The sequence below is a fragment of the Kryptolebias marmoratus genome, linkage group LG24 (assembly GCF_001649575.2).
Source record: "Kryptolebias marmoratus isolate JLee-2015 linkage group LG24, ASM164957v2, whole genome shotgun sequence".
In the NCBI taxonomy this organism is placed as follows: domain Eukaryota; kingdom Metazoa; phylum Chordata; class Actinopteri; order Cyprinodontiformes; family Rivulidae; genus Kryptolebias; species Kryptolebias marmoratus.
The window spans coordinates 5,629,187-5,657,062 of NC_051453.1; the positions used below are offsets into that span (position 1 = coordinate 5,629,187).

The 27,876-nt window shown below is 41.3% G+C and overlaps 2 protein-coding genes across 6 annotated transcripts in view; one reads left to right on the plus strand and one right to left on the minus strand.

Annotated features, from left to right (window-relative positions):
• Positions 1 to 325: 325 nt before the first annotated feature.
• On the minus strand, positions 326 to 12,620 carry lg24h1orf53 (linkage group 24 C1orf53 homolog). 3 transcript variants are annotated; one of them, XM_017413312.3, is made up of 4 exons: positions 12,206 to 12,620; positions 8,836 to 8,937; positions 6,515 to 6,603; positions 326 to 1,743 (listed from the first exon to the last, which is right to left on the minus strand). In XM_017413312.3, exons 1-3 carry the CDS (start codon positions 12,449 to 12,451, stop codon positions 6,532 to 6,534), a joined length of 420 nt encoding a protein of 139 aa, XP_017268801.1. In that variant the 5' UTR covers positions 12,452 to 12,620; the 3' UTR covers positions 326 to 1,743; positions 6,515 to 6,531. The 3 variants fall into 3 exon arrangements, with proteins under 3 accessions (XP_017268801.1, XP_017268798.1, XP_017268800.1); XM_017413309.3 differs by having other exon boundaries at positions 326 to 1,866; XM_017413311.3 differs by lacking the exon at positions 326 to 1,743 and having other exon boundaries at positions 6,258 to 6,603.
• A 5,588-nt stretch (positions 12,621 to 18,208) lies between these two features.
• The window catches only part of dennd1b (DENN/MADD domain containing 1B), a 103,341-nt gene continuing 93,673 nt past the window's right edge, over positions 18,209 to 27,876 (plus strand). For 2 of the 3 annotated variants that reach the window (XM_017413500.3, XM_017413502.3), the window contains exons 1-2: positions 18,210 to 18,544; positions 19,023 to 19,087. In XM_017413500.3, coding sequence (XP_017268989.1) covers positions 18,528 to 18,544; positions 19,023 to 19,087 — 82 coding nt within the window. In that variant the 5' untranslated portion in view covers positions 18,210 to 18,527. Of the gene's footprint in view, positions 18,545 to 19,022; positions 19,088 to 27,876 lie in introns of all 3 variants that reach the window. The other variant, XM_017413501.3, reaches the window with a different exon arrangement.

Consider the following 27,876-nt stretch of genomic DNA (forward strand, 5'->3'; position numbering starts at 1 on the left):
AAAACACAACACATTTAAATATTCCTCTCTCTTAGGCAGACAGCCCCTCAACGCAGCACAGCGAGCAGGGGAAGCCGAGGAGCCAATGGCCTGCTCAGCGTGGAAATCTGTGATGTCCTCAAAAAGGATTAAATCTTCAGTCTGTGGACACAAATTGTTTTAACTCCTAAATACACTCTGATATATTTAGAGAGATTGCAGCAATAAAAGATGTGCTTTTCTCATCTAATAACGCGCCTAATGTGAAATCTGAATTCATTGTTCTCGTTTGTGTTTTAAATATATATCTACACAAATCCAGTCGAGTCGCATTTTTTTTTTCCAGTTCAAATTTATTGACTTTAAACGCATCGAACAATTATCCATCCCCACGTGTTGTTCAAGCACGTGCTCACAGTGAGTCAAGGTGAGCGAGCTTGAAGCCACTGGATACACAGGTCTGTGTGAATTCCAGAGATCAACCAGTCTGACAAAGATGTGAAGCAAAAACACAGAAAAGAAACTGGATAGCTAAATCGAAACGTTTTTTTTTATTTAAAAAAGTGCATTAACAACACTGAGTTAATTATTGTTACTTTTTTTATATTATTATTTTTAATACAAAGAAAATTATAGGTTTAGAAAATATTATAGTGCATAAACAATTTTTAAATAATTCACACACACACAAATAACTCCTGGATTATTTCCTTTCTTTGTTAATTTGACTGCCCTACTGTGCAGCCAGGAAGTGTCCATCCCTGTTTCCTGCAGAGCTGGGATGCTTTCTACAAATTCCAGGAAATATTGAGATAATCAGTCAGAAATTATTGTGCACACATGTAGCATTTTACCTTGAAACGAAAATTAAAAAAACAGAGCTGAAAAGAAGTCACCACTGAATATTCTTTACATTTTAAAGATTTAAATTGTGCCTCACTTTAATGTGACCGCTTTTTCTAAATTCAAGACAATAAATTAAAGCCTCATATTTTTTTTAAATAATTAACAGATATTAATTTGCAGGCTAAACATTCATGACAACCATTCATTAAATGAAACCGCATAAATATTGGCTCCACCTGAGCTGCACATTTATTGTTAAATAAAGAAGAAGGACAGACTGATTCCATCTGACAACAAGTGAGCAGAATACAGTGTCTGAGAGCACTGGTGCTTGGAGCAAAGGGTGACAATTAAAGCCTCCTCTGTAGTGCCTTCATAAATGATCATGTGCCATGCTGCTAACAGTCATTTTGCTTTGCTCCTTCAGCCTGGGTTGACATCACAGTGTATCTCATCAATAATGCAGCGACGCTGAGATCCATTTCACAGCGTACCACAACACGTAACGTGCACGCCGTTCTTCGAGCACGATACCCACGCAGGGAGGAGCGTGTTTTGGGCTCCAAAGTGGCACAGATCGGGGACGCCTTCCTGTCTTCCTGCCTGCCTGGCTCCTCTCTGCTGTAGGGCATGGTGGTTGGATTACCACACATCCAGGGTTCATCTGGAGTTATCATTTCTGGGTCACCTCGAGTGACACTCGGTCTCGCAGAGGGAGCTCTCAGTCACTCCCCAAAGCATGGCCAGAAAAGGAGCGAAGGCGAGGTGGAGGCAAGGCGCCGAAGAGAGGAAGGAGGAGGAGGAGGAGGAGGAGGAGGAGGAGGAGGCGGGAAGGCTCTCCCAGGATCCGCCGTGGTGCAGGGAACCACAGGCTAAACACTGACAGAATGAAGGAAAGGGAAGGGAGAAGAGGGGGGGCTGAGGAGGAGGAGGAGGAACAGAGGGAGGAGTGAAGCACTGTAAAGCTTTATAGTCACATGTATCGCAGTCACATGAGGCTGGGTTTGAGGGGTGTGGGGAGTGAGGGGATGGAGAGACATCCTGGAAATATTTACAAACACACAGTGGACATTGTGATTATTGGAAAAGGAAAAAAAAAATCCAAATGCAAAAGATGTGATCAGAATAGCAATACCTTATACACCCAGCAACGTCCAGGCTTCACTGCCCATATTTGAATTTTTAAAGCAGTTTAATAAAATATTCAGGTAAGAATATGTTCAGGAACATATCTCCACGTCTCCTGTTTGTCATTTCTATCCTCACTCGCCCTCTGCCTCACTCAAACTCCCTGCTTCCTCCACTTTCTCTTTTCTGTCTCTTCCAGCCTCCCCCTCTCTTCACCACCTCTCACCACCCCCCACCCCCCATCCATCCATCCCCCTTTCCTTCCTCCTCCACCCCCCCATCCCTTCGATCTCCTCCCTGCTCTGCTCTGCTGGAGCTCAAATCACAACCCCAGTCCCTGGCAGATGGAGGATAGGAGAGAGAAGCTCTTAACTAGCCAGCCTGAGCCTCTGCTCTCTGCACACCAACTGCTGCCTGCCTCCCCTCCCTGCCTCCAGAGCCGCTCCGACAGCACGCTGCCACCATCACACAAACACAGCCGCTCTCTCCTCCGACTCCTCTGGGGGAGACGTGCTATCCTCCTGGGGAGCGGTGTGTGTATTAGTCCATATCTGGCCACACTAAAAAGGACACGGAAGCATAATAGACGAATGTTCTCTATCATAACATAACCTCATAGGTGGAGGCAGCTTGTCTGAGGAAATGTGCTGTTTTAATAAAGACACAAAGGCTAAAGAAAGCGAAAGGTGTAACAGCTAAAGAAAGAAACAACATTGTGTGGCAAGTGTGACAAGGAATCACAGATATGACTTCAGTGTAGAACCGGGGGTGAAATAAACAGGCCGAAGCACTCCTCGGGCACTTAGGTGCCTTTGACTTTCGTCTTGGGCTCATCTGGCGACCACGACTCGCCCTGGCATGAGCCTGACCACCAGTTGCGGTGTGAGGGAGAAACAGCTCCTCTGTGCTATTTGCAGCTCTGTCTGTCCAAAGGAATCTGGTGCGCTGACTGTCACTCAGAGGCCGTGTGTGTTTTTTATCACTAATTCTACCACAGGGATGTGGTTGTCCATATGACCACTGTGGAGGCTGCTGCCCTGAGGCGAGCTGACATTGTCTGTGTAGAAGGACCAGACGTTGATGTAGGGGCTGCTCAAATGCTGCTTGAATATCAAGACGTGCGTGCACGAGGCGGCACATGCACGCGTGCACACAAATGTACAAAGCAGCAGCGCCTGGCCAGTTGCTGAGACTGATGTTCCTTTCAGCCATCATAAGGCTGACACTCAAGTGTTTTTTTTTTTTTTTTGCCAACCCTGTGTCAGTTCCTGGCTGGTCTGGCCAGCAGTGATGGAGACACTTTAACTGACTGTGGTTGGGGCCTTTGGCCGCAGGCTTGCTGTGGCTGTGTGAGACGGTGGGGGCTGCTTGGCCTGTCAACTGGTTGTGACTAGAGCCTGTCTGGTCACAGATCCAATCTGGACAGCTCTCTCTTTCTCTGCGGCTATAGTGCCACCGTCCTGTAGAAAGGCATGCGGTGTATATCTGCCACTCTGCTCCAGTACAGCATATGCTCCGGCTGAGGGTCAGAGATGTTCAGTCTAAAATGCCTGAAATAAACACCTCACATGTCTAACTGGCAGTTACAGAAGCACATCTGCACTAAGGGGAAACTACAGCCTGTGAGTGTACATGTGTAGATATATTTACTGGTTTTTATCTTGTGCAGGTCAAATTTCCAAATAAATGGAGGCATTTTAGAGCATTAGTTCAAAAAACTGTTTATATTATTTGCAAATTTTATAAACCCACATTTTATTCACAATGAAACATATTAAACATATTGAAGTTGTACCATTTTTAAAAAAATATAAGGTAAATTTGAATTTGATAGCAGCAACACATCTCCAAAAAGTTTGGGTAGGGCCATGTTTACCACTGAGAAGCATTCCCTCTTTTTAACAACAGTCTGTAAACATTTAGGACCTGAGGAGAGCAGCTGCTGGAGGTTTTGGAGGGAATGTTGTCCTATTCTCGTCTGATGTAGGAATCTAGCTGTTCCAACAACCCTGAGTCATCTTTGTTGTATTTTCTGCTGGATGGGAGCATATGTTGTAGTAAAACCTGTATATACTTTTCTGCATTGATGGTGTCATCTTAGATGTGTAAGCTGTCCATGCCAGAGGTGCTAATGAACCCCCATACCATCAGAGAGGCAGGCTTTTGAACGGTGTGCTGATAACAAACTGGCTGGTTCCTCTCCTCTTTAGTAAGAAGGCATTTGTGGTTTTAATTTTTTTTATTTATCTTACCACAGAACAGTTCTCCTCTTTGCCTCAGTCCATTTAAAATGAGCTTTGGTTCAGAGAAGACAGCAGCGTTTCTGGATGGTGTTCACATCTGGCTTCTTCTTTGCCTGATAGAGCTTTGAACAGCATTTGTGTGAACTGTGTTTACAGATAATGATCTGTGGAAGTGTTCCTGAGTCCATGCAGTGATGTCCAGAATAGAACCAGGCCTGGTTTTAATGCAGTTCTCCTACTGACCTGTTGCAACCTAATAATTTTGTAAAATGCTCCTCCAGCAGTTTCTTATTCATACCACTCTCAATTTGTTTGAGATGTGTTGCTGCCAATAAATCCAAAATAAGTTTGCAGATCATTGCATTCTGTTTTTATTTATATTTTACACAACATACTAACTTTATCAGAGTTAGGGTTGTAATGAAAGCTGTTTTTTATAAACAATCTGGCTTCACAATGACAAAAAGTTGACTTTCCTTTAATGTGACAATTAAATAAAATGATTATACAGCCAAGACAAGGTTTGCAGTTCAACTCCTTGATATATTTAATGTCAGGAATAAATTAAGAAGATTCCTCCAGCTATCTGTGGAGGAGGTCTCCTGCTGTTTGTGTCTCAGTCACCAACTGCTAAGTTAGAACATGGTGGGGAAAAATTCAAACTGTGCCATCGCTGGATCACGAAGACGTGGAGGGTAGAGGCAGACATGAAAGTTGGCCTATTTCATGGTCAGGCTGCGGAGACCGCCAAGGCCTTGAATGGCAACGCATCTACTTTAATGTGACAGACAAGTCCCTAGGCAAAACCCACGGAGCCGCAGCAGGCAAACGGGCCCAGGTACTTGATGAGTGTGACACCTTCACCGTCCCGCTGTAGAAATGTTGCTGCCGCATGCTCCGCTGCCTCGCTTTAGAATAACACCAAATAAATTCGCCTCTCATCCCGCCTGACGAGGCGTCCCCAGAACCTGTCCTCCCCAGCACTGTTGGGATCACGAATCTCCTTGTAGCCGCTCACAGGGCTTTGCTCCGATCACTAAGCACTTTGCCTTTGGGACCCACCTGCCGAGGAAAATTGTGGCCGCGCCAGTGGGCGGCTGCGACAGGAGTTGGCGGCAGACACATCCTCTCATCACGACGCTGTTTGCCCAATCAGGCACAGACAGGCGAGTGTGTGTGGCAGCTTCAGAGAGAGCGCCTGAAGGCATCGCGCTGCCTTCCCACATGCACTCACAAATCAAGCAGGCACATCTTTCCCTGACGTCTCTGGCACGCACAGGTAGTGCTGCATGAGCACTTGACCTTACCTAGTACTATTACTGTGGGCTACAAAGTGCAGTGTTAAGCGCAACCTTTCTTCTATATTGGCCTATTAGGAGCCACAGGGTGCTCTGATGGAGTGAGCCTGCCTATGCATTTGTGCATCTAAGCATGCTGGTGAGCATGAGCTGATCTATTGCAGTCCTGGGATAGGAAGGCCCAGGAGTTCATTAGGCTGCAGCTCAGGAGAGCAGCCGCAGGGAGCTGCGCTGGAGCCAAGTGTTGCCAGGAGGCTGAGCTGCAGGTCCAGTGGGGAGGGCTGCTGTTGATGTCCATGGCATGTTTGCTAACAGCCTGATTCGATCAAGTGGTGTAAAAGCAGTGCAGCCAAGTGCGAGGGCTGACCCTTGGCCCTTTTCCTATTTTTAACAACACAGCGCATCAGTCAAAGGTAGACAGTTCAGTCAAGCACTTGTGGAGTGCAAATGATGCTAATATTCATGCAGCCGTACATTTGGGAGAAAAAATAACGAGACATGCAAAGCAAAAGAGCACAAGACTCCATCTGACTATCTGCAGTTACTTTCGCTTATATGCCCTTTATCTTGAGGGCGAAGATCTAAAATGCACTCTCAGTTTTCATCTCCATACTCCCACAACCCTTGTAAATGCATCTGAGAAGCCGAATTCTACAAAATATTTAATACTCTTGAAGAGACATGAAAAACGAAGCTTAAGGCGTTTCAGTGGACATTCGAGAGAAAAAAATATATGCAGAAAATACAACAACCCACCCCAAAAAAGTGATAAAAACTATTTTATTAAAGAGTCTACTGAATAAATCCTTTCTTCCCAATCCATGTTTCGTGACAATAATAAAAAAAAACAATCCTGCGAATAGTTGTGATTCATAAGAGGTGGGGATTGCACAGACGCTACCCATATTTCATCATTTATTACACAGCAAAAAAATGACTCTCAAGCAGGCAAAATAACGACAGGCAGAAGACACGCCAAGAGTGCTGGGCTCCATTCCAAACAGGCATTTAGCATTTTACCTTCATCTCTTCCGGGTCTATACGTAAAACAGGCAGTTAAAGTGTTTCTTCGCTGCAGGGTCCTTCACGTTGACTTGACCGTATGGACACTAGAGGAGAAAAAAATAAATAAACGACGTTCACTGGCTTCTTGTAGCTTTATTCACACAGAGAATGAGACGTGAACAAAAGAGTAATGGATGAACAAATTAAAATAAAACAAAAAAAGACAAGGACAAGGCAGAGGTAAATGTGAACCACAGAGAAGAGGGGAAACCTGACTGGGATGAGATGGTGCAGGACTGAATAAACCACCAAAACCAGAGGGGAAGGGATCAGAGCGCCGTTTCCTTAAGTGTCTAAGAGTCTAAGAAACTATGGGAATCCTTTTTCCATATATATTTAATTGATAAACTATAAACATTTAAAAATCTATCAGTGAATACTGAAGCTAAATGAAGATCTTCCAGCTCATATAACACTAACCAAACTAATACTTTATAAAAATGTAAAGTTTTTCTTTAGACATTGGCTGCATTTCCACAGATATATTCAGTTCTTGTACCTGGCAGTTTTCAGGAGGTTTTTTTTTTTAATTTGTTAAGCCATTTAATCCAGACTTCTGAATTTTTCAAGCAGTAAAAATGACCTGTATTTAAAGGCTGAACTGTAGAAGGACAACTGAGCAAAAAAGCAGTTTTAAGTTGCATCTTTAGACACATTCTTCTTATTTACAAAAACTCACAGTTTGTTCCCAGAGTTGATTCAAATAAAATTCCAAAGTTAAGGCTTTCTGACAAAAATAAGTTATTGCTTGCACCAATAAAGTCATTCCTAAGGAGCTAAAAGCCCAAACTGTGGCACACATCAGCATGGTGTCCAGTGTGTCCTTAAAAATGAAGCAAACTCTAACAGTGAAGGAGAAAAGATGATGTGTTAACCATAAAAACTATTCTCCAGATGAGTAATGTGAAAGGAATGTCCTGAAAAAGTCCACTAAATACCTGGCACGGACCTGAGAGATGCATAACTTTTCAGCCGATCTGTTTTTTTCTGGACGTTAAGAGAACTTCCTTGTTGGTGTTAAAATATTTTATTAAGAATGTGTTACAGCATCTTTGGAATTTTTCATTGAATGAGCGAATGAAAAAAAATGCAACACACTGCAAACAACAAAAAAAGCTAATCTGATATGTTTATACACAACACAGGTTCATGGTTTGAGTCGGGTGCTTCCTTGAAAACAAAATACGATAAAACGAGGCGGCTCAAGACTTTTGTTCAGGATTTTATATAAAGTCAGGTTTGAAAGGGTACAGACAGACAGAATTTTAGGTATTTGTTGTTCACCTTTGCCTACATCGTACCTGCCAAGGCATTCCCATCTTGGCAGCTGACCTCATGTTTAAGATTTAATCTACTGGAGTGCACTTATAAAATAATAAAAAGCCTGATTTAGAACACTTTTTTCAATATTTCCTATTTATCACCAATGTAGACTTTAGACCTGGATATTTGAGACTGATTCCAGCTCTACCAGTCTTAGAAACGGGTTGGATGACAAAACTGAAATGGGTTCAAGCCAGGTCGGAGACGCCCACAACGGCTCTGTTACTAATTCGAGAAAAAAATTAGTGTGCACACACATTTTTATAAACATGTTCAAAATTCAAGCATTAAGATTGTGCACCTTTGCAACTCACGTAAGGAAACTGAGAGCCTCTGCTAATGTTACGAGACATGCAGGGACTCCCTAGCGAGTGCTGTACTCCTGATAGTCACCAACAGATGCAGCCCAGTGAGACACTCGCTACAGTCTGCAGTAAGTAAAACGAAGAGTGACTGGTTTGAGAACAGGTGACTGACTAATTGAATCTACCCAATCCCTCTAACAGTATGTTGAGGATCCATTAGAATGAGTGAGAGCAGACAGACCCTCCCTGTACACTTCAGAATCCGTCTTCTGTCACATTGTCAATAAACACTAACGACGTAGTGTCACTGGAAGCCATGTATGCCCACATCATCACACTGCCTTCTTAGATGTAAATTTTGATGCTTTGGATACCTTTCCGTGGCTTTTTATAAACTTTATTCAGGTAATCGTAGTTTCAGCTTCAAATAAATTCTGTTTTACGTTTTAGGAGTTGTTTTTTTGTTTCATGTTTAATGAATCTCTTACTCTAGTCTTGTGACAAAAACCTGAAGAGAACACAACCAGACTCGACGAAACAGAGGAGAAACACTACGGCACAAACAGCTGAGGTAAGACAAGAGAGATAAAATGTGCGGCAATGCAAAGGACGACACAGACCGGTGAAAAACAAGACAAAAGAGCTCACATGTCTGCACGCGCTGCCGCAGCATTTCCCTCTCTGAAGGTGGGCATACTCTGTGAACACCTTATACCCAGTGGAAGGGTCGACATACATCTGCTTCTTCGCCTGAGCATAATGAAGAAATGATTATTTAATTAGTATGACAAACAAACAGGCGTGCTGGTGTGTGACCCCTGCGCACGAAACCATTTACGGTACATTTAGTCACCCAAAGGTGGGTACAGTATGTAAGCAAATGGAATGATAGTGGATCTGAACATATACGTAGAGACAGATTGCTTCGGGTCAAGGTAAAGAGGGAATAAATGACCTCTATTCATAAAAACAGATGTAAGGCAGTCTAATTCTTATGATGTTGCTAATTAATTCCTTTTGTGTGCAATTCAGTAGGTGAGAATCTGCAACGATTAATCAACTGCGGTGGCTCTATAATCACTTTTGAAATAATATTTTTAGAATTAATTGTTCGTCTTGGAGAGCCCCCCACACACACACACCTTCTGTAGGTGAAACACACTGAACTCCTCTGTCTTCCTTTAGGAAGTTAGAAAATGTCACCTCTCAGTCTGTTTCAAACTCAGAGTGCACTAGTTGGTGAGGTCTGACAGCTCACCAAGGCAAAAAGGCCTCGGGCCCTGTGGGTGACACGGCCTGTCATTTCCCATGCCATTGCAGGGCCACATAGTGAAGCTGGCAGCGCCGGGCCCCCCTCGGTACTGAGCTTTTCCCACCACTCTCCTCAGGTTGCTCAAATTCATCCTCGCTCAGAAGCACAATATTTACAACAGATAAGCCTTAAAGGCATGCAGACGACACCTTTTCACCACTGTCATCAGAACTCAGCTCCTCAACTCGGTTTGATGGAGGAGCGAGGGAGAGCTGGTGAATATGATGGATGTGGGGGGGGGGCAGGACTTTATCACAAAAACTGGGAGAGAGTTCTTAAACAAAGCTCTATAAGAAAACTGACATTTTTTATGCTTAAGTAGCATCTGTAGTGCAGCAGAGTGCTTCACTTAAAAAGCTAACTCTCTTGAAATATAAAGCAGCCATCTTGAACTGGGTTAACTCCAAAAGGTGCAAGTTCTAATAAAATTTGTCCAGTGATTCATGACATATTTTGCTAACAGACACACTCACACGCAGACATGGGCGAAAACATTATCGCCTGCCTGCTGCCTTTCAGCAGGAGGCAATAATAATCTAGATTAGGGAACCCCGTGAACAGCTGGAGTCCCACTGATTGTGTTGTTGTAATGCAGTGTTCTCAGGGGAAAACTTGTCCTGGTCCTGGCACTAATGAGGATGTTCTTTTGATTTATACCACACACCCAAACATTGTTGTAGACGAGACACAACCCCCTCGTGGTGGTAACGTTCACAAAGAGCAGTGGTTTCTCTCAGCAGGACGGTGCACCTTGAGATGTCAGGCTGCAAAAAAAAAAAAAAAAAACCTGCTCAGCCAAAACCAGAGCAACGTGGCAATAAGGTTCACGGGCCTGCAGACTCCCCAGATCCCAGTCAGATCGGAAACAAGCCGGAGGAGGTTTCATTTAAAATATATTGGATGTTATATGTTTTTACTTTGACAGGTATAGTAGTGACTTAAGAAGAAAGTGAGGGAAGAGAAGGGGCGGTGACTTTCTGTTAATGTCCACTGGACATGGGGTCCATGCACGAGTGAGCTAAAGAGAAGCGTTTAAGATTACAGCTAAACTGAATTTTATAGATTTCTTAAATTAGGAACCATGTCCTGAGATTAGGTGAGCTTTGGAAACAAAACACAGCTGCTACTTGTCTTCTAGTCTAGTTTGCCACAAGCTGGAAAACTAACACTGCCCATCACCCTGAACACACCATCCCCACTGAGAAACATGGTGGTGGCAGCATCATGCTGTGGGGACGCTTTTCTTCAGCAGGGACAGGAAAGCTGGTCAAAGTAGATGGGGAAATTAATGGGGCTAAATGTTAAAAAAAAATAAATATTGCTAGACATTTCTTTGCAGAAACCGTGGAAGAGGTCAAGGCATTTTAACTTGCAGATAAGCTTCTAGTCTCAGCCAGTTCTGCTCTGTTTACTGTAAGACGACACCAATGTTTTGACTCCACTACTGATAAACTCCTTCAACTGGGAGCCTAAAGCTCGACAGAATGACTCCTTAAGGTTTTCTTTGTAATAAAAGACACAAAAATGCAAGCTGGGTTGTCCAGTCTCATTTCATTCTCTCCCCCTCTTTCTACGAGACTAAAAACAAGACGATTCTGGAAGAAAACCTGTCAGAAGCTGCAAAAGACTTGAGACTGGAGCGAAGGTTCACCTTCCAGCAGGACAACGACCTGAAACCCACAGCCAGAATTCAATGGAATCTATGGCAAGACTTGAAAATTGCTGCTCACAGATGGTCTCCATCAAATTTGACAGAAGATTGGGTAAAAATCTCAGTTTCTGTTTGTGCAAAGCTGGTAGAGACAAACCCCCAAATGCTTGCATATGTAATTGCAGGGAATTATGGTTCTATGAAGTATTAACTCAGGGGGTCTGAATACAAATCAATGCCACACTTTTCAAATTGTGGTGAAAACCATGTATCATTGTTCTTAATGCACTACTGTCTTCTATCACATAAAATCCTAATAAAACACTTTAAGGTTTTTACTTTTTGAATGGACTGTATTTGTATTACTATTGTCATATAGAAGTATTCTCATTTATCATATATGTGTTTTATCCTAATAACAACACTACCACTGTCATTCAGCTAGCATTCTCAAATAATCAAGTCAACAGAGCTGATTAAATAAAAAACATCAGAGTAGAACTACATGTTTTTTATAATCTTACTCACTAAATCCCCAGTAATTTATTTATTTATTTATTTATTTTCCTTTTAGCAAATCTAATAGTAATTTAGTTTAAACTTTTCAGCTTCTGCCCCCAAAAATAAAAAAGGAAAAACCTTGCAACCCCAATTACTTCCTGTTGAATTTTAAAACCAGTTATAACTCTAAACAAACAAGGTCAGAATGAGAACATGTACAACTGGAACTTGTTTTATGCCACTTATATTAATTTATGACTTTTGCTTTTACTTTTCGTAACTGTTGAAAAGATGCTGTTGATCATCTGGAGACCCCCAGCCCAGGCTTTAAGGACCCACAGTGAGGTCCCGACCCATACTTTGGGAACCACTGCTTTAGTTTACTGTATAAATGTTGTAAACATGTAATATTTTAAGATTTTTTTTATCAATCATGCCACCCAACTGTAAGCAGTAAGGGTTCGCAGGAGTTTCCAAATCCAGAGCAGGAAATACAATAAAAGGAGGTGAACACCTGCCGTCCACGTGACTCCGTAACGTTTCTCAGATGTTACCTGGCTCGCCTCTCTGTGGATTCTGTGGATCTGCAGCTCTTCTTCTGGGAAGTTTTGGGATGTGCTGCTGTCTGTGTGTGTGTCCTCTGCAGCAGCCCTGTCCCCCCTGTCCCCCCTGTCCTCCAGTGTCCTGCTGCTTCTCACTCCCAGGGAGTCTCTGTCCTCTGACGGCTTCATCCTCACGAGCCTCTGACTGAACTTCCGGAGGAGAATCACTCTGCTCACACACACTTTCCCCAACAACATGCTCCTGCAAACACACTAACTCTGCACCTCTGAGACGCTGTCAGTCAAAAAATAAAAAAATAAAATCCTTTGGCATTTTCTAAACTTTAATTTCCATTGAGCAAAGCTTGTCTGAGCCGGGCGGTTACTGCGTGCTTCCTCCTCTTCCTCCTCTTCCTCCTCTTCCTCCTCCTCCTCCTCCTCCGGGTTTTCTGCATGTTTACTTCCTGATCTGCCTCTTGTTCCATTTGTCACATGTGACCACATCAGAACGGATCCAGCAGACTTCACAGCGCCTCTGCTGTTTCAGAGCTGCTACTGGAAACCCCCTCCTGATGGGAAGATATTTTACTGACACAAATATATTCTGTCATTACATATTAACACGCTGCACAGAAATAAACAGCATATCGTGTGTTGTTCAGTTATAAGTTATATATATATATTGGCAAACAGCATTTTTTTTGTGCTAACCCGTTCATATGTCAAAACATTCAGCTCAATAGTATGCTGACTTTTGGATTTTTGTAGCTTTTATAAAATATATTTTTTAAATATGTCACTTTATTTAAAATAAAGTTCCCCATAGAAATATGTTGTCTTCAAAATCGGCTTCAGCAGACTGACTCTGTTTTTTTATTTTCTTACTTGTCTTCTACTTTTAGCTACTTTTAGGTTTTAGCTACTGCTCTGCTATTTTTATCTTTTAACTCCAGTTTTTAAATTTTAGCTTTTGGATACAGTTCAGCAAGTTTGAGCTTTTAGTTAATGCTATATGCTAAATGCTAAATTTAACTTCTAGATACTGTTTTGCTCATTTTAGCTTTTAGCTACTGTTCTGCTATGGTTAACTTTTAGTTGCATCTTTGCTACTTTTAGCTTTAAGCTAGTTTTGCAAATTTTAGCATTTATCAATGACTTTGCTAAATTAGCTTTTAGATACTGTTTTGCTATTTTAGCTATAATTTCAACAGTTCAGTTAAAATTGTATTCATTAGTAAATTTCAGGACTTCAGCATTTTCACAGTAAACAGTTTAATCAACACTTTGATCATATTTATTCATGTTTTGTGTTTATGGTTCATTTAACCCATGTTTGAAACACCTTTTTTAAGAGTTTTTTTTCTGAACAGGGTGAGTATGGATGACTTCCTCTTGCCTGCTCAGAACATTAAAAATATTATGTTTAAAAATAGACAAAAAGCCACCATATGTCAGATTTAAAAAATAAAAGGTTTCAGACATTTTCCAGGTCATGTTATGAACAGTTTTCATCAAAACTACTTTCTAACAAAGAGGCAGCTGCCACAAAAAAAAAAAAAAAACTGCTGACAGACTTTTTTGTGCACCTTTAACATCCTGTTTTGAACATTTTCCCAACCCTACGTCTTTGTACGTGCAGGGAGGTTAACTCAGACTCCCTAAAAAGCCCTGTTTCTTTCTCCCCAGCTGCACAAAGCCATCATCTTGCCATGATATCAAAGTAGCAGGGTGACTTGTACTTGGCCCTGCAAGGTTGATGAGTGGACATTAATGAGTCCTTTCAAGGTTACCCACCGCTGTAAGCCACCACTGATTATGTTTCTACTCCCAACTGTGGTTAATGAAACCTGACAAGTGTCTTTTGACTGACATTGTGCGGTCAATTCACCCTGAGATAAATTACACATCACTGGTAAAAAATATTTGCATGCATGTAAGCATAGAAAGGATTTTTAAAAAGTCTAAAGACATGTCTTTTCAGGCCCAGTTATTTTCTTTGGAAAGTAGATTTTTTTTATCTGTCTTTTATCTGGAACTTCTGCAGCCCACATGATTATCTTCTGTTGCAAAAAAAAAACAAAAAACAGCCTGATTTATGTCAGATAAGGTTGGTTTCATACACATTTACAATGACTCCAGAATCAATGGAAGACTCAAGCTGAATTTATTTTAAGATGCATTTTCCTTAACAAAATCAGTTGGGCTGTATTTAGTTTTAAGTGGTATTTCAGTTCAGCCAGGTAAATTGCGTGCCTCAGGTTGGTCAGATTTTGAAAATTACTGTCTAATAAATTTGTGGAGACTTTGATGGACAATAGAACACCAAATTGTCCATTTTTGATTCAAGGTTTTTCTGTTTGCTTCCATAATGAACAGTTTTGGGGTCCCTTTGCTCCCTTTTACAGTACCTTTAAATGTAAAACATCAAAGGCTCATTCAGCTTTATAGGTCTATGTGTTTGTGTGGATCGGATTGTTCTCTTTGTCTGTCCTGATGACAACCAAACAGTCCTGCCATTATGATTTCATATGGATCCCTGAAGCAGAATGCCCCAGTCTGCTGCCACTTAATTACGTTCCTGCAAGCCTGAAAAAAGTCTGGCTCGGATCCAGACAGACTCTCTGGAGAAGCGTAAGGACTAAGGCATTGGTTTCAATTTGCAAAAGGGACAAATGCTGCTTTTGCAAACATTGAAACAAAAGTCTGACAGAACTACGCTGCGAAACTTACGCATTTACTGCAGTGAATGAGAGCATCTGTCTGTTGAAGAAAAAATCCTGAGTGGTGGAAACATCATACTGCTAAAAATATAATCACTTACTTGGTTATGATGTAATATTATACAATACAATATGAAAAATAATACAATTAATAAAAATGGTGATATGATACATTTTGTTGTCCTCCTGAGGAGATTTGTTATCGCCTGACATCTAAAGTCTAAAGATAAGTGCAATGTTTTTGTATTTGGGTGTAAATAAAATATCTAATGAACCACAGGAAGAATTTTAAAGAAAATAATTACTAATTGTACATCTAAAACTGCTTAACCTTTGGAGTCAACTCGACTCCAGATGGTTGTCATCGTTAACCGGCCTTAAAAAAAGAAAAAATTGGTTAACCCTGTCGGTTTTACAGGGACTGAGCTACAGCTCGGTGTGGTAGAAGATGAGATAGATCCCCAACACACGTTCTGAGCACTAACAGTTTGCACAAAATCGTTGTTTAAAATTTTGACATGAACTAACTCTGTTTGCCAACCCTTTTCAAGATGGCAGCCACGGCCAACTCCTCACCAACAACCTCTCCTCTTGCCAGCTGACCTCAGAAAACCCAACAATGGCTATAATTCTGTCACTTTTACAGATATTCTGCCAACATTAGGTGCGGCAGTAGCTGCGAGTCATTCACAACACGCACATCTTGTGATATTTCATGACTTTGCACACGACTTTATTCTTTCAGGCTTGACCAGAACAGCTACAAATCCATCACTTCTTGATATAAGAAGAATTATTGCTGTAATTATTCAGGGAAAAGTCAAGTCATCACACCAGCTTTCACCACACCTCTTCTGTGCATCACAGTTGGATGGGTTTCCCACCGAGCACTGCTGCTGCTGAGGGCAAAAGGCTTTGCCAAAGGACATCAGTGGTGACGATGAGGAGGGCCAAACACCACTCTTCCGTTTCCACCAATCAAACTGATCTGACAATAAAATGTTAACGGCTGCTTCAAGTTTCATGGAGAAATTACAGCACAGTCTGAGAAAGATCGTTTCCAGATTCTCACCGTTTTATATTTAAGTGTCTCTAGAAATGACTTGACTTTATACTGTCACTTTATTAGATGTTAATCTGCACACGGCGCTTCCACGAGAAGCGGAACAAACTTCTGATTCAAAGCGAAACTACCGGTTTATTTTGCGTGTCACTCTGTGGTCACGTCGATGTATATTTATTCACACCGCTGACATGACATGGCACCAGATGAACTGAAAAGGCAACGATTCTCGACGTTAAGAAAAGTGACCGTGCAGAAAAAACTGAGTAAAGCAGCATTTGGGTCAAGTCTACGAGCTGATCACCAATTAGTAGCTTTGAGAGCCAAGCAGGCAGCTTTAAAACTGTGAGTACAGCAGTCAACTATGACATGAGCTTTATTAAAGGTCATTTTACCAAAATAAAGCTGGTCATAGAGTTTAGTAACACATTCTTATGTAAATAAGATTTGAAACAAGAAGTAAACCAAATAACTATACTCAGTTTTGCTTAATGTGGTTTTCATTTTTCTTTTTAATCTATTTTGAGTTTAAAAACTGCAGTCGAGGTTAAACTGTGAAACATAGAGGCCGAGTTCCACATTTATGAATCTGATTATTTTCAGCACCTGTCGCTAAAGGAGAAGGGCGATAATGTTTTTGCCTGTGTGTCTGCTTGTGTCTGTTTGTTAGCAAAATATTTCATGAACAAGTAGAATATTTCTAATGAAATTCTCAGAAAATAATCACTGGACTATGACTGATTAACTTTTGGAGTCACTCCAATTCAAGATGGCCGCCACAGCAGCTGACCTCAGGAAACCCAACAACGGCTCTAACTCAGCCAAAGTTACAGATATGGTGTGGTAGTGTCATCCACAACACATGCTTTGAGCCATGCACAATGCACAACATTTTTATTTAAAACTTTGGCATTAACTGTTGATGTCGACCCTGTTTGTCTGTTAGCAAAATATCTCATGAACCTCTGAACAAATTTTAATGAAACTCTCAGAAAGCAATTATTGGAAGAACAACTAAAACTCATTAACATTTCGATTCATTTTGATTCAACACCACAGCTAATGAACCTTAGCAGACACAAAAATGGCTACAAGTCAGTCAGTTTTTACAGCTATTGGCATACAATTTTGTGTGGTAGTAGCTGAGAGTCATCCTCAACACATACTGATTAAACATCATTCACAAACATAACATTATTTGCAAGGTTTGACCAAACAGCTGTAACTCTGTCCCTTCTCAGCATATGATGATTTTAGTTTAACCTCCTAAGACCCGAACTCTAGCATGGTTTGCATTTTTAGCTTTGCTTAGTTATTTAGGCTGATTGGGACCTGATGAGTGTAAAAACAAAGACTTTTTAAAAAATCTTTTATAATGCATTCTATGAGAAAAATGATGTCCACATATGTGGACGCAGGGTTAAAACTCTGATGTGAAAGGCAGCGGGTGATATGCATTCCTTCAACAAATGCTAGGCCTTTTATTGTCAATATGTGATTAATTTGACAGTCATTTCATTATTTGGAAGAATTCTTCCTGCAGCTGGCACCTTCACATTGCTTGGCTTGTCTCATTAACTTTCCACAAAAAATATTTTATTAGTATTAATTAAACAGGGTAGCTGAAGTGGAAAATGCCACTGTGGTATGAAAAGGACTTTTATGAAGAATATTTTGATCAGTTTCTGCCATTGTCTCACATAACACACTTCTATTAGTTTTAATACATTTTATATGTGGCAGGCTATCTTTTAACTAGACACATACTTATTGTTCAAAAATAAAAACAAAAGAAAAAGGGGTGTCCAAACTTTTGACTAGCACTTGAAGCCTTAATTTTTGATCATTTAAAATTAGAAAAGTAAAAACCAGCTAAAGCTGTCAGGTAAATAGTTAAAATCTTTCTCTGAAATGCAGTGTGGGGGCAGGAAAAAGTCCTAAAATTAGAAACAAAACCCAGAGATTTCCCAGTGTTTGGAGGCAGATGGTCTCATTCCTGCAGCGCACTTTGGGAGCCTCCAGGTGAACGCTTCCGCTGCCACAGGTTTCCAACCCATAAGGCAGGAAAACACATTTCCTTTCATCAGAAGCGTGAATCAGACGGTTCGGGTCTGCAGCGTGTTTTAATCAGAGGCATGAATCATGCTGTCTGGCTCTGCAGCGAGAGCGCGTGTCGTGCTCAGTGGAAGCGGCGGCGGCGCAAGGTGCGCATCTGACGCGCTGACGTCACAGAGTCTTTGACAGCGGCACTTCCTGGAGTGGTGTTTGTTGTGGGAAACTGAACTGCTGGAGGGAGGTGGAGGGGATTTAGGCCACGTAAACGACGAGGAAGACGGCACAAACTTCCACCTCTGAGCATGTGGTCGCGGCTGCTTCTGCTTTGGACCGGAACCAGATAAAACAGAGCCAGAGAAGTGACGGCTGAGGAAGAAGGAGGACGAGGAGGAGGAGGAGGAGGAGGTGGGAGGAAAAAAAATATTCTCGGACAGAGACCTGAAATCAGGGCAGAGCCTCCGACAGCACGGAGCTGTCGCGATGCTGTGACCAAACCATGGACAGCAGGATAAAGTAAGACCTCCGAGTTTGTGTTTTTTTTTTGACGTTTCGAACAGTTCGAGCTCGCGGCTCAGGTTCGGCTCAGGCTCCGTTAACCCGGAGCTGCGTGCGGAGGAATGTTTGCCGTAATTCGAGCCATCATCTCCAGCTTTAACAGCCGGACCAGCTGGCCCTGCAGCATTTGGGTCAAGTCTACTAGCTGACCACCAATTAGCAGCCTTGACAGCCAAGCGAGGCAGCTTTAAAACAGTGAGCGATATCCTGCGCGCTGACTTATTGCGTTATTAAAAGAAGAAAAAGCCCGCATTATCGGAGTGCTGTCACTGACATTTCCTGACTGTGACAATTATTTTCAGAAGTGGGTCAAAAGATCATAGAACTACTCCATGCATTTGAATGCACACGTGATGGAATTGAACACAGCTGTGTTTGCTATTGATGTCCCTAATTTCCTCTAAATAAACAATGTTTGTTCCTTTTTTTCCCCCAGGGAGAACCCAGAAAGAACATTTGATCTGGTGGTACAAGTGTCCTGCCCAGCATCTGAAAATGAGGGTAGGTGGCGTCAATATTTCCATTCTAAATAGGTGTCTGCGTGCTTTCTCCACCTCCGCTTCAGTCAAACACAGAAATATATCTATTTTTAATAAACAACAAAAGCAGTTAAGATGATCAACTATTTTGGGCTTTCAAAGTTTGTGTGCCAAGCAGGAAATCAACTTTTGTTGTGCTTTACTTAGATACACTATATTGCCAAAAGTCTGCATATAAACTTGAGTGTCATCCCATTCCTCATCCATAGGGTTTAATATGATGTTGGCCCTTTGCAGGGATAACAGCATCAGCTGTTCTGGTAAGGCTTTCCACAAGGTTTAGTTTTAGTGTGTTTATGGTCATTTTTGATCGTTCTTCCAGAAGTGCATTTGCGAGATCAGGCACTGATGTTGGAGGAAAAGGCCCAGCTCGCTCGTCCGTGTCTTTGTGCACGGGTGGAACAGGAAGGGGACTTCCCCGAACTGTTCCCACAAAGTTGGAGTCATGAAATTGTCCAAAATGTCTTCTCCATTAGGAGTTCCTTTCAGTGGAACCAAGCGGTCGAGCCCAGCTCCTGAAAAACAAACCCCACATCATGATCCCTCCTCCACCAAACTTTACACTTGGCCCAATGCAGTCAGACAAGTACCGTTCTCCTGGCAACCAGCAAACCCAGACTCATCCATCAGATTGCCAGACAGAGAAGCGTGATTCATCACTCCAGAGAACATGTCTCCACTGCTTTACACCACTGATGCAAGGCTTGGATGCAGCTGCTCAGCCATGGAAACCCATTCCATGAAGCTCTCTATGCACTGTTCTTGAAGTAATCTGAAGGCCACATGAAGTTTGGAGGTCTGTAGCTGCTGATTCTACAGAACGTTGGTGACCACTGTGCACGATGAGCCTCAGCATCCTCTGAGCCCGCTCTGTGAGCTGTCGTTCCCAGCTTCTTCCACTTTGTTATAATCCCACTAACAGCTGACGGTGGAATATTTAGTAGTGAGGTAATTTCACGACTGGACTTACTGCACAGGTGACATCTTATCACGGTCTCACACTGGAATTCACTGAGCTCCTGAGAGCGACCCATTCTTCCACAGATGTTTGTAGAATCAGTCTGCATGTCTCGGTGCTTGATTTTATACACCTGTGTGCATGGAAGTGATTGGAACGCCTGAATTCAATGATCTGGATGAGCGAATACTTTTGGCAATATATTGTAGTTCTAATTTTATTTGTCAACTTTAGTTACTGCTCACTTCTACAAGCTTTAGAAATGCAACGCCTGCTGCCTTTTTAAAGTTTTGGTTTAGCCTTTTAAAATAACTCATGAGATAAAACAAAATGTTATGTTCAGAGTGTGTGTTAGGAATGACATTTTTGTTTTTTGGTCCCATCATTCATTTGGATAAAAATGTTTACGTGCTCCTCTGAGTGGAGTCTTTTTGCAAAAATGATAGTTTTTACCCCGCCTGTAATTACTGTAATTGTCAACTGTGCAGCCAGGGTGCCATGTAATGCTGGTGGCAGATGTTGAATGGGCTCGCACTTTATTTCAAGTTAAGACACCGAGCGTCACAGAACTTTGCTGCATGACTGAACCAGTACTCATTATGTCTGTTGTGTTATTATGTGTTTGTGAGATTTAGCGTTTGCTTTGTCGAGATATATAGAGGGCAAAAGAAAGTTCAGCTGAAAAAAAGTCAGTGTCAGAGATCTTTCCATTAGTGCTGTGTGCTCCTCATAATATCCATTTGTTTGATTGATTGGCTTTGTCATAAGTTCAAGATTGTGGGTATTTACCCAGCAGAGATAGTTTTAGAAATCAAATATCTGAGTAAGAAAACTGCATTAATTGTCCTGATTATTTATTCCAGCTGTAGTTGCCAGAACCTTTCTGGGAAATAACCGAGGCCAACGCAGAACATACCTTTCATGAATATGGGAAATGAAGCAACCTAAATTTCCCATCAGTATCAGGTATCCTTCATCAGTCGAATATCATGTAAAAACCTTTTCGCTGCGTGTTACACCGGCTGTCTTGTTTTGCCCACTCAGTGCTGAATTTAAAGAGGTGTTATTGGATGGTTCGGTTGTGCAGCTGCTGAGCTGAGGAGGCAAGGCTGAAAGTTGTCCTTGGATGTAGTTCTGATATTGGATTTTAAACCAGACTCATAAACCGCCGGTACGCACAGTAATAACTGACTTCCTCCACGTGTGATCTGGGGTCAGGCTCATATCCGGACTTGTGTTCCCCTGAGCCAAGCTGCAGTCCAACATTTGAATCGAACATTCATGCTCGGCTCAGTTATTTCACCAAAGTTTTTTTTTTTTTTTTTTACTCTTGATTGGAAATAAAACAAACCTGTTGAGGAAGCTGCTATCATTTACTGTAGGTTTCTGTCAGGAGGGGTGTACGGTTGTGGTTGACTGCCTTTTTAAAGAAGCAGTTTCATTTAATCCAATGAGGAATGAAGCACTTCTCTCTGCATCGGATCAGTTTCGCTTTGATTGACTTGGCTTTAAAATAGTTTTTTTTAATTAAATAAATAAAAGGATCTTAAATGCTTAAAATGTACCCAGTGGGTTAATCTCATTATTGCCTGCTGCAGAAAGTTTTTTCTTTTTTTGCATTAGTCTTAATGCTCTGCTGAGCGTTTATTGTGAGCTGAATGGGTTAATATTATGAGTCATAATCGACAGGCTTTGGTCATGCTGTGAAACCTCCACACAGTCACTCACCACACACTAATACTGTTTCTCATACACTCAAACATGATCTTTATTTTTGCCAAAAAGTGCCACTTCACATTCACACATTATCTTCCCACTCCCTTAGAGAGGCAAACAAACAGTAGGGCGACCATGACGGACTATAATTAAATTGTCATAGCAACATGATGTAGAAGATTTGAGCATTTGGCATTTGGAGAAGTGGCAGAAACTTGCTCGTAATTCTCACATCTCCTCGCCTCACTTCAGGGAATACAAGTTTAATTTTAGATCAACTTTGGTTGCGTTTCAGTTGTTGTGAACTTCTCTTAGCAGTAATCTGGTTGGCCCTGAAAAGGTTTTAAGTGACTGGTGAGGAGTCCTCTTTGAGTGACTGAAAAGCCTGCTGTTTGCAGCTCTCTGCTGATGCTGCACCTCTGTTTTGCCATTCTCACCACATCCTCGTCCTGCAGGTTTGAAACTGGATCCATGTGCAGCGCCACGAGTCGATACCATTAGAGCAGAAATGTAGTTTCTCTTCTTAATATCAGTCATGATTGAACAGGAAAGTTTAACAGGGCTGTACTAAAGATAGAACTAAGACGCTCAACCCTTTATCAGAATGGTCAGTATGCCTCCCCCTGAATTTCCTGTGTCATCTCAGTTTCACACCTTTTGTAGTCAACATGCAGACAACACCCACATATCTGCAGAGGCCTGCAGTAAACCCGCATTTCATTCAGTTAGGAACTTTCTAAACTTTGTGACCTCGGAGTACATTACTCTCTTTAAAAATAACCTTTCATTTTACAGCTCAATGTCTCTCAATGGGACGTTTAAGTGCTTCATAGTATGCAGGTCTTTCAGAAATGAATAAATAACCAGTATATCAGTTTAATCACTTAAATGTGTGATTCATAAACAGTTTAGCAATGGCCAAGCCCGAGGTTTGTTTCAGTAAGTAAAACAGGAATCACATTCATCTACAGTTAAAACTTATTGTTTATAATTAGGAGCTATTGTCTGAACATGTCATGGCATGACATTATTAAAGGCAATTATTTTAATGAGTTAAAGCCACTTCTTGGCTTTTTAACTGTTTTGATTTTACGTTTAAAACGCACAGATGGTTTTTGCAGAAAATGAGGACAAATGTCAACGGTGTGAAGAATAATTTTGTTTCGTATTTCCAAACAAATAATTCTTCACAGTTAATCAAGGAAGTCACATTGTAAATTAGCTCTTTACTTATTTATTTATTTAACCTTTATTGAGCCCGGAAGTCCCTTGAGATTTAAAATCTCGTTTTTCAAGGGACACTTGGTCAAGATGGCACAACAATGCAAAGTTACAAGCGAAAAATTGCAATTAATGCCAAAAACATAAATAAAACAAAACGAGTCAGAATCAAAATAAAACAAGTACAAAGTCCAGCTTTAAAATAGCAGGTGCCCTCCTCAGTTACAGAAGACTTATCAGAGCTTTTTAACTCCTGAACACACAAAAGCATTAAGTTTTAGTTTAGTCTGAAGAATATTTCATAAGCAAGGTGCAAAATAAGAGCTTGCTGGTCTGCCAAGTTCAGAAAAATCCTGGGAACTCTAAAAAAGAGCCAACTGGAGATCTGCAACTCATAACAGGTCTTTGAATGTATTAAAAAAGTCTGTGAATGAGAGGGAAATTTATCCATTATAACTTTGTACATAAAACATACCAATGGTGTTGTCTCCTTAGGCTTAAAGAGGGCCAAGAAGCCAGATTATAAAGTACAGTGATGTTTACCATATAGTGAATTTGTTAAGAGACTTAATGATCTATGATACACAAAATCTAAACAACAAGGTGCAGAGGAAGCAGCGTCATATAAATAATGTCACCATAATCAAGAACACTTAAAAAAGTAGCCTGAAGCAAGTTTTTACCTGATAAACAGGCCTTATGTTAATAATCAAAGCCCGATCCAACATCAGCTGTTTCTTTATACTAAATGCTCAATATGTGCATTAAATGAAAGACAGTCATCCAGCCAAACACCCAGAGATTTGCAGAAGGATTTTATTTTGATAAGTCTACAGCCCTGAATGTTCAGGTCGTATTGAAATGATGATAAATGATTTAAAAGAGAGGTGCAGAGGTGGATACAAAGCGTGAGTTGGTGACAGTGTGGGTGGTGGGTGACAGAATAATGTGCATGGCCTAGAATATGTTTTTGCAGGCCGTGCACATGCAAACTTTCAGAAATTGGTTGCTCAAAACACAGCTGCACGGCTCGCTTGTTTCTTCGTCGCAAACACTTAAATTTCAGTGAGACCTAACTGAAAATTTGCCTGTTTGCTCACATTTCTGTGTCACCAAATAGTCTCCAACAGTCTCAGCCCAGTGAGAGACTACCCTAAGATCAAGTATGCTTCTTGTGTGTGTGTGTGTGATGTTCACACAGTGAACATGTAATTATAAGAAGCAGTCATTCAGTCCCTGAATGACATGGTCTGATTCTGCTGTGGTTAAGGAGAACATTGTTAATTTGTAATTATGAAGCTAAAAGCATGTTGTTCACAATGATTAACTTTGCCAGTGGTCTGAAATGTGTTTGTGCTGGACTGGTTCCCAGTCATTAGTCCCATGGGAAGAGTGTTTTTTCTTTTGGCAAACACAGTGCAACATCAGCAGTAATTCACTGCCTTGGACATTTGGCAGTCATATTTTTTTTGTACACAAATAAGTAGTAAAAAAAATAAGACTTTTCCTGTCTTTTGGGAATTTTTCATGGATTGTCCTCTAAAATTTTTCCGTTACTTTCTTCATGTGCATCAGCATTCCACAACACAAGGGTTACTTGACATAAAACAATCAGAAAATAAAGTTTGCAGCTACAGTGGTGGCAGTGTTCATACCTGGAGTTGGCCCCCACACTTCTAACCACGGATGTGTGGAGAGATGACAGACACTGGCCCTTTTTCCCTGTGCAGGTCCATGGAGACCTGGCGTCCCCCTGTTCAGCCCCCACTCAGTTCTGCTTGGCTCTGTTGGCTCAGCGCTCTGTGGATGCTCAGGCTGTGAGCAAGCGTTGCCTGAGAGCGTGACTGGCATGCTAGCTACTAGCGGCCGTGGCTACATAAAGCTATATTGATGTGCTTCCAAGATGCTGCCAAAGCTAGCAGATGACGCTAATGCTGCCAAGGCAGTAGGTGGGGACAGATGCTACCTGTCCTCGCCTGCTCTCTCCAGCCAGATTGTTCCCACTAACAAAGCAATAAACCTAATAGATCAACATATCAGTTTTACAGCAACATTTATGCTGCAATTAAGGGGCTGATTTAGTATTAAAATAAAACTCAATGATGGCAGCATGGTTAACACTGACACCTCACTAGCCAGAGGTTTTAGTTCAGCCTCATAATAATTTTTTTCTTTCTTTGATTTGTTCAGCGTGCAGTTTTCTATTTATGCTTTTTTCTGCATACCAGCGACACTTCAGACTGTCAGGTCAGATGAATTGTAAAGATTACATTTTTTTGAATGCATTAAGGAGTGAATGACATTTTAAAGAATGTCCATCACAGGAATAAGAAAAATCTATGCAGCATAAGATATTATCTTACCTTAGAAGTGCCAGATCTTATTTGTCTCATGCTTGTGCTTCTCAGTTGCATATCTTTGAAGATGTGTTTATTTTTGTCCTAGTTGTGTGACAGGTTGATTGTCTGTTTCAGTGTCTCAGCTTTGCACAGATATTACAATTTTCACCATGAGGGTTAATAGTTAAAATATAGGTAAGCGTAAATGAGACCAGAAAGCCACATTATGTAGAGACATATTTAACTCCTTAATTGTTGTGTCATTGCTTTGCTTTGTACAGTCATGAAATTGCTTTGATTCTTTGTATTCCAGAGGGTCATAGTGTCACCTTCTGCTCACTAGTTTATCAGTCTGCTCCCTCCTTAGCTGTAGCCCCCTTGAAGCAGGGCTGTGATGTATTTTTTTCCCCCCTCTGGCTTTCACTTCTTCCTTTTTCCACCCGTCTTAGTCGTTGAGCAGAACTCCTTTGTAGTAGAACTTTTAAAAAAAAAGGTTTTAAAAAGTGATGACATTCTGCAAAATGTCAGCGCTCCTCAGCCCAAGCATTGTTGGTTCTGAGGTCTGATTGGATCCCAGTTTTGTGTTGAGTTCACGGCGGGCTCACACTCGGACGTGGGGGCCGTTGGAGTTGTAGCAGATGCCGTGGCAGCAAGGAGGGTGTTGATTGGTCATTAGAGGGAGCCCACTCCTCCAGACAGAACCTCCGGGTCTCACACTTTCTTTTTATATCAAAAGTCTTGCCTTTCTCTTCTGTCTCACCCACAGAAAGTTGCAAGACTAGCTCTTCTGCACACAAGCTAGATAGCAGACAATTTTTTAAGCCATTTCCTCTGTGCAGAATTGAGGAAGTATTTTAACTTCCTTTCTATGGTATGATAATCATCACACTGTGAGTAAACTTTGAGAAATCCCCCCCACCAACNCACGTCCATACAGAGCTCTTTTTTTTTTTCCTTCAAGCACACACACACACACACACACACACACACACACACACACACACCATATTAGTGTAGGTACGGCGAGTTCAGTCACTTATCTTTTGTTCTAGTGGTTTAACTTCTTCCATTTCTCAGCAGTAAGGTTGCAAATCTGCGGACAGTTTGAACAGTTTGATTTATTTTAGAAGACTAAGTCCTGTCTTAATGACTTGACAGAAATAAGACATTTTGTCTCCCTGTATTAGCAGCTGCAGTTACTTGTACATTAAAAACTGAGTGGAGATCAGGTCCACAATAAAAAAAAATGAGTTTGAATAAATCCAGTTACATTTGTGATCATCAACTGGAGGCCCCTGGGCTATATTTGGCCCGTAAGCTCATTCCATCAGCGCCTTTAAGTATTAAATTATTAATAAAGTACATGCAACTTGATACTGAAACAGTAGTTACCCAGCTCTGAAAGGGTTAATAATGCCAGTGCCTTAGCCAATGAAAGTGCTGAATCACAGCACGTGATCAGGCTTAAATCAGACACCAAAACACTGCAGTGGAGACTAGACTAGTGACTCTTTAAATGATTTGAACCATACCAGAGGAAGATGTGAGAAGTACCAAAATGTCACGGCATGTTTTCTTTTTCAGATACAGTAAATAAAACAGTCTGACCACAGTTATGAGATACACAGCTAATTAAAAGCTGAGTTTAGCCCTTTAGCTAATTGTTTTGACTACTCTTATTATTGAAAAAACAATTATAATTTAAATTAGAACAATAAGCAACTTAAATATCACTTAATGAGGACACAGTAGTTTTTGTTTGTTTGTTTTTTTTCAGTGCATACTTTCAAAGATGTAAAAGATAAAACCTGTGCGTGTTTTTCTTCCTTTCATTGTGTTCCTTAATTTGTAGCTCCTCACTGACTCACTCATCCATTGTGTTGCTGTTTACTTGCCTGTGGGCCATAATAACAACATCTAAATGTTAGAAGAAATGTTTATGATTCCTGCTTTTAATAGTCATATATAACAATGCCAGCAAAAAAAAAATTCATATTTTGTTTCCTGGTTTTAAAACAGTTTGGAGAATCGTTGGTTTATTTTGAGACAAAACTCACTCTCTGTTTACTCATCCTCTCCTCAAACTGCGGGTCTTTTTCCCTTTGTCTCCCATATTTATACCTTTTGTGATCACACCGTTGGTTAAACCGTGACAAGTCGCAGTCCTTCTTTCCTGCCTTCCTGTTGGCACTGGTTATGACAGAGAGATCGAAGCCTTACATGAAGGGTGGAAAGAAGAAACGGGAACTTTTCAGGTCTTGTCGTGTTACTTAACTACAGTTTGGCACGCCGAGTGTAAACAAACGCTTCATCAGAGCTGCGAGTGGACTTCTCTGTTGAATCTCAAAAACTGAAAGAGTTGTTGGCTAAAGAAAGAAGCGGGACAAAACAAGGTGGAGCAAAGAAAGTGCTGATGCTAGCATGAATATCCACAGAGAGATGGGATTACAGGGGAGGTTGCTGGCTGAGCCTTCTCACTCACTGACACAGCACTGAAACTCCAGGGGGAAGCTGTTT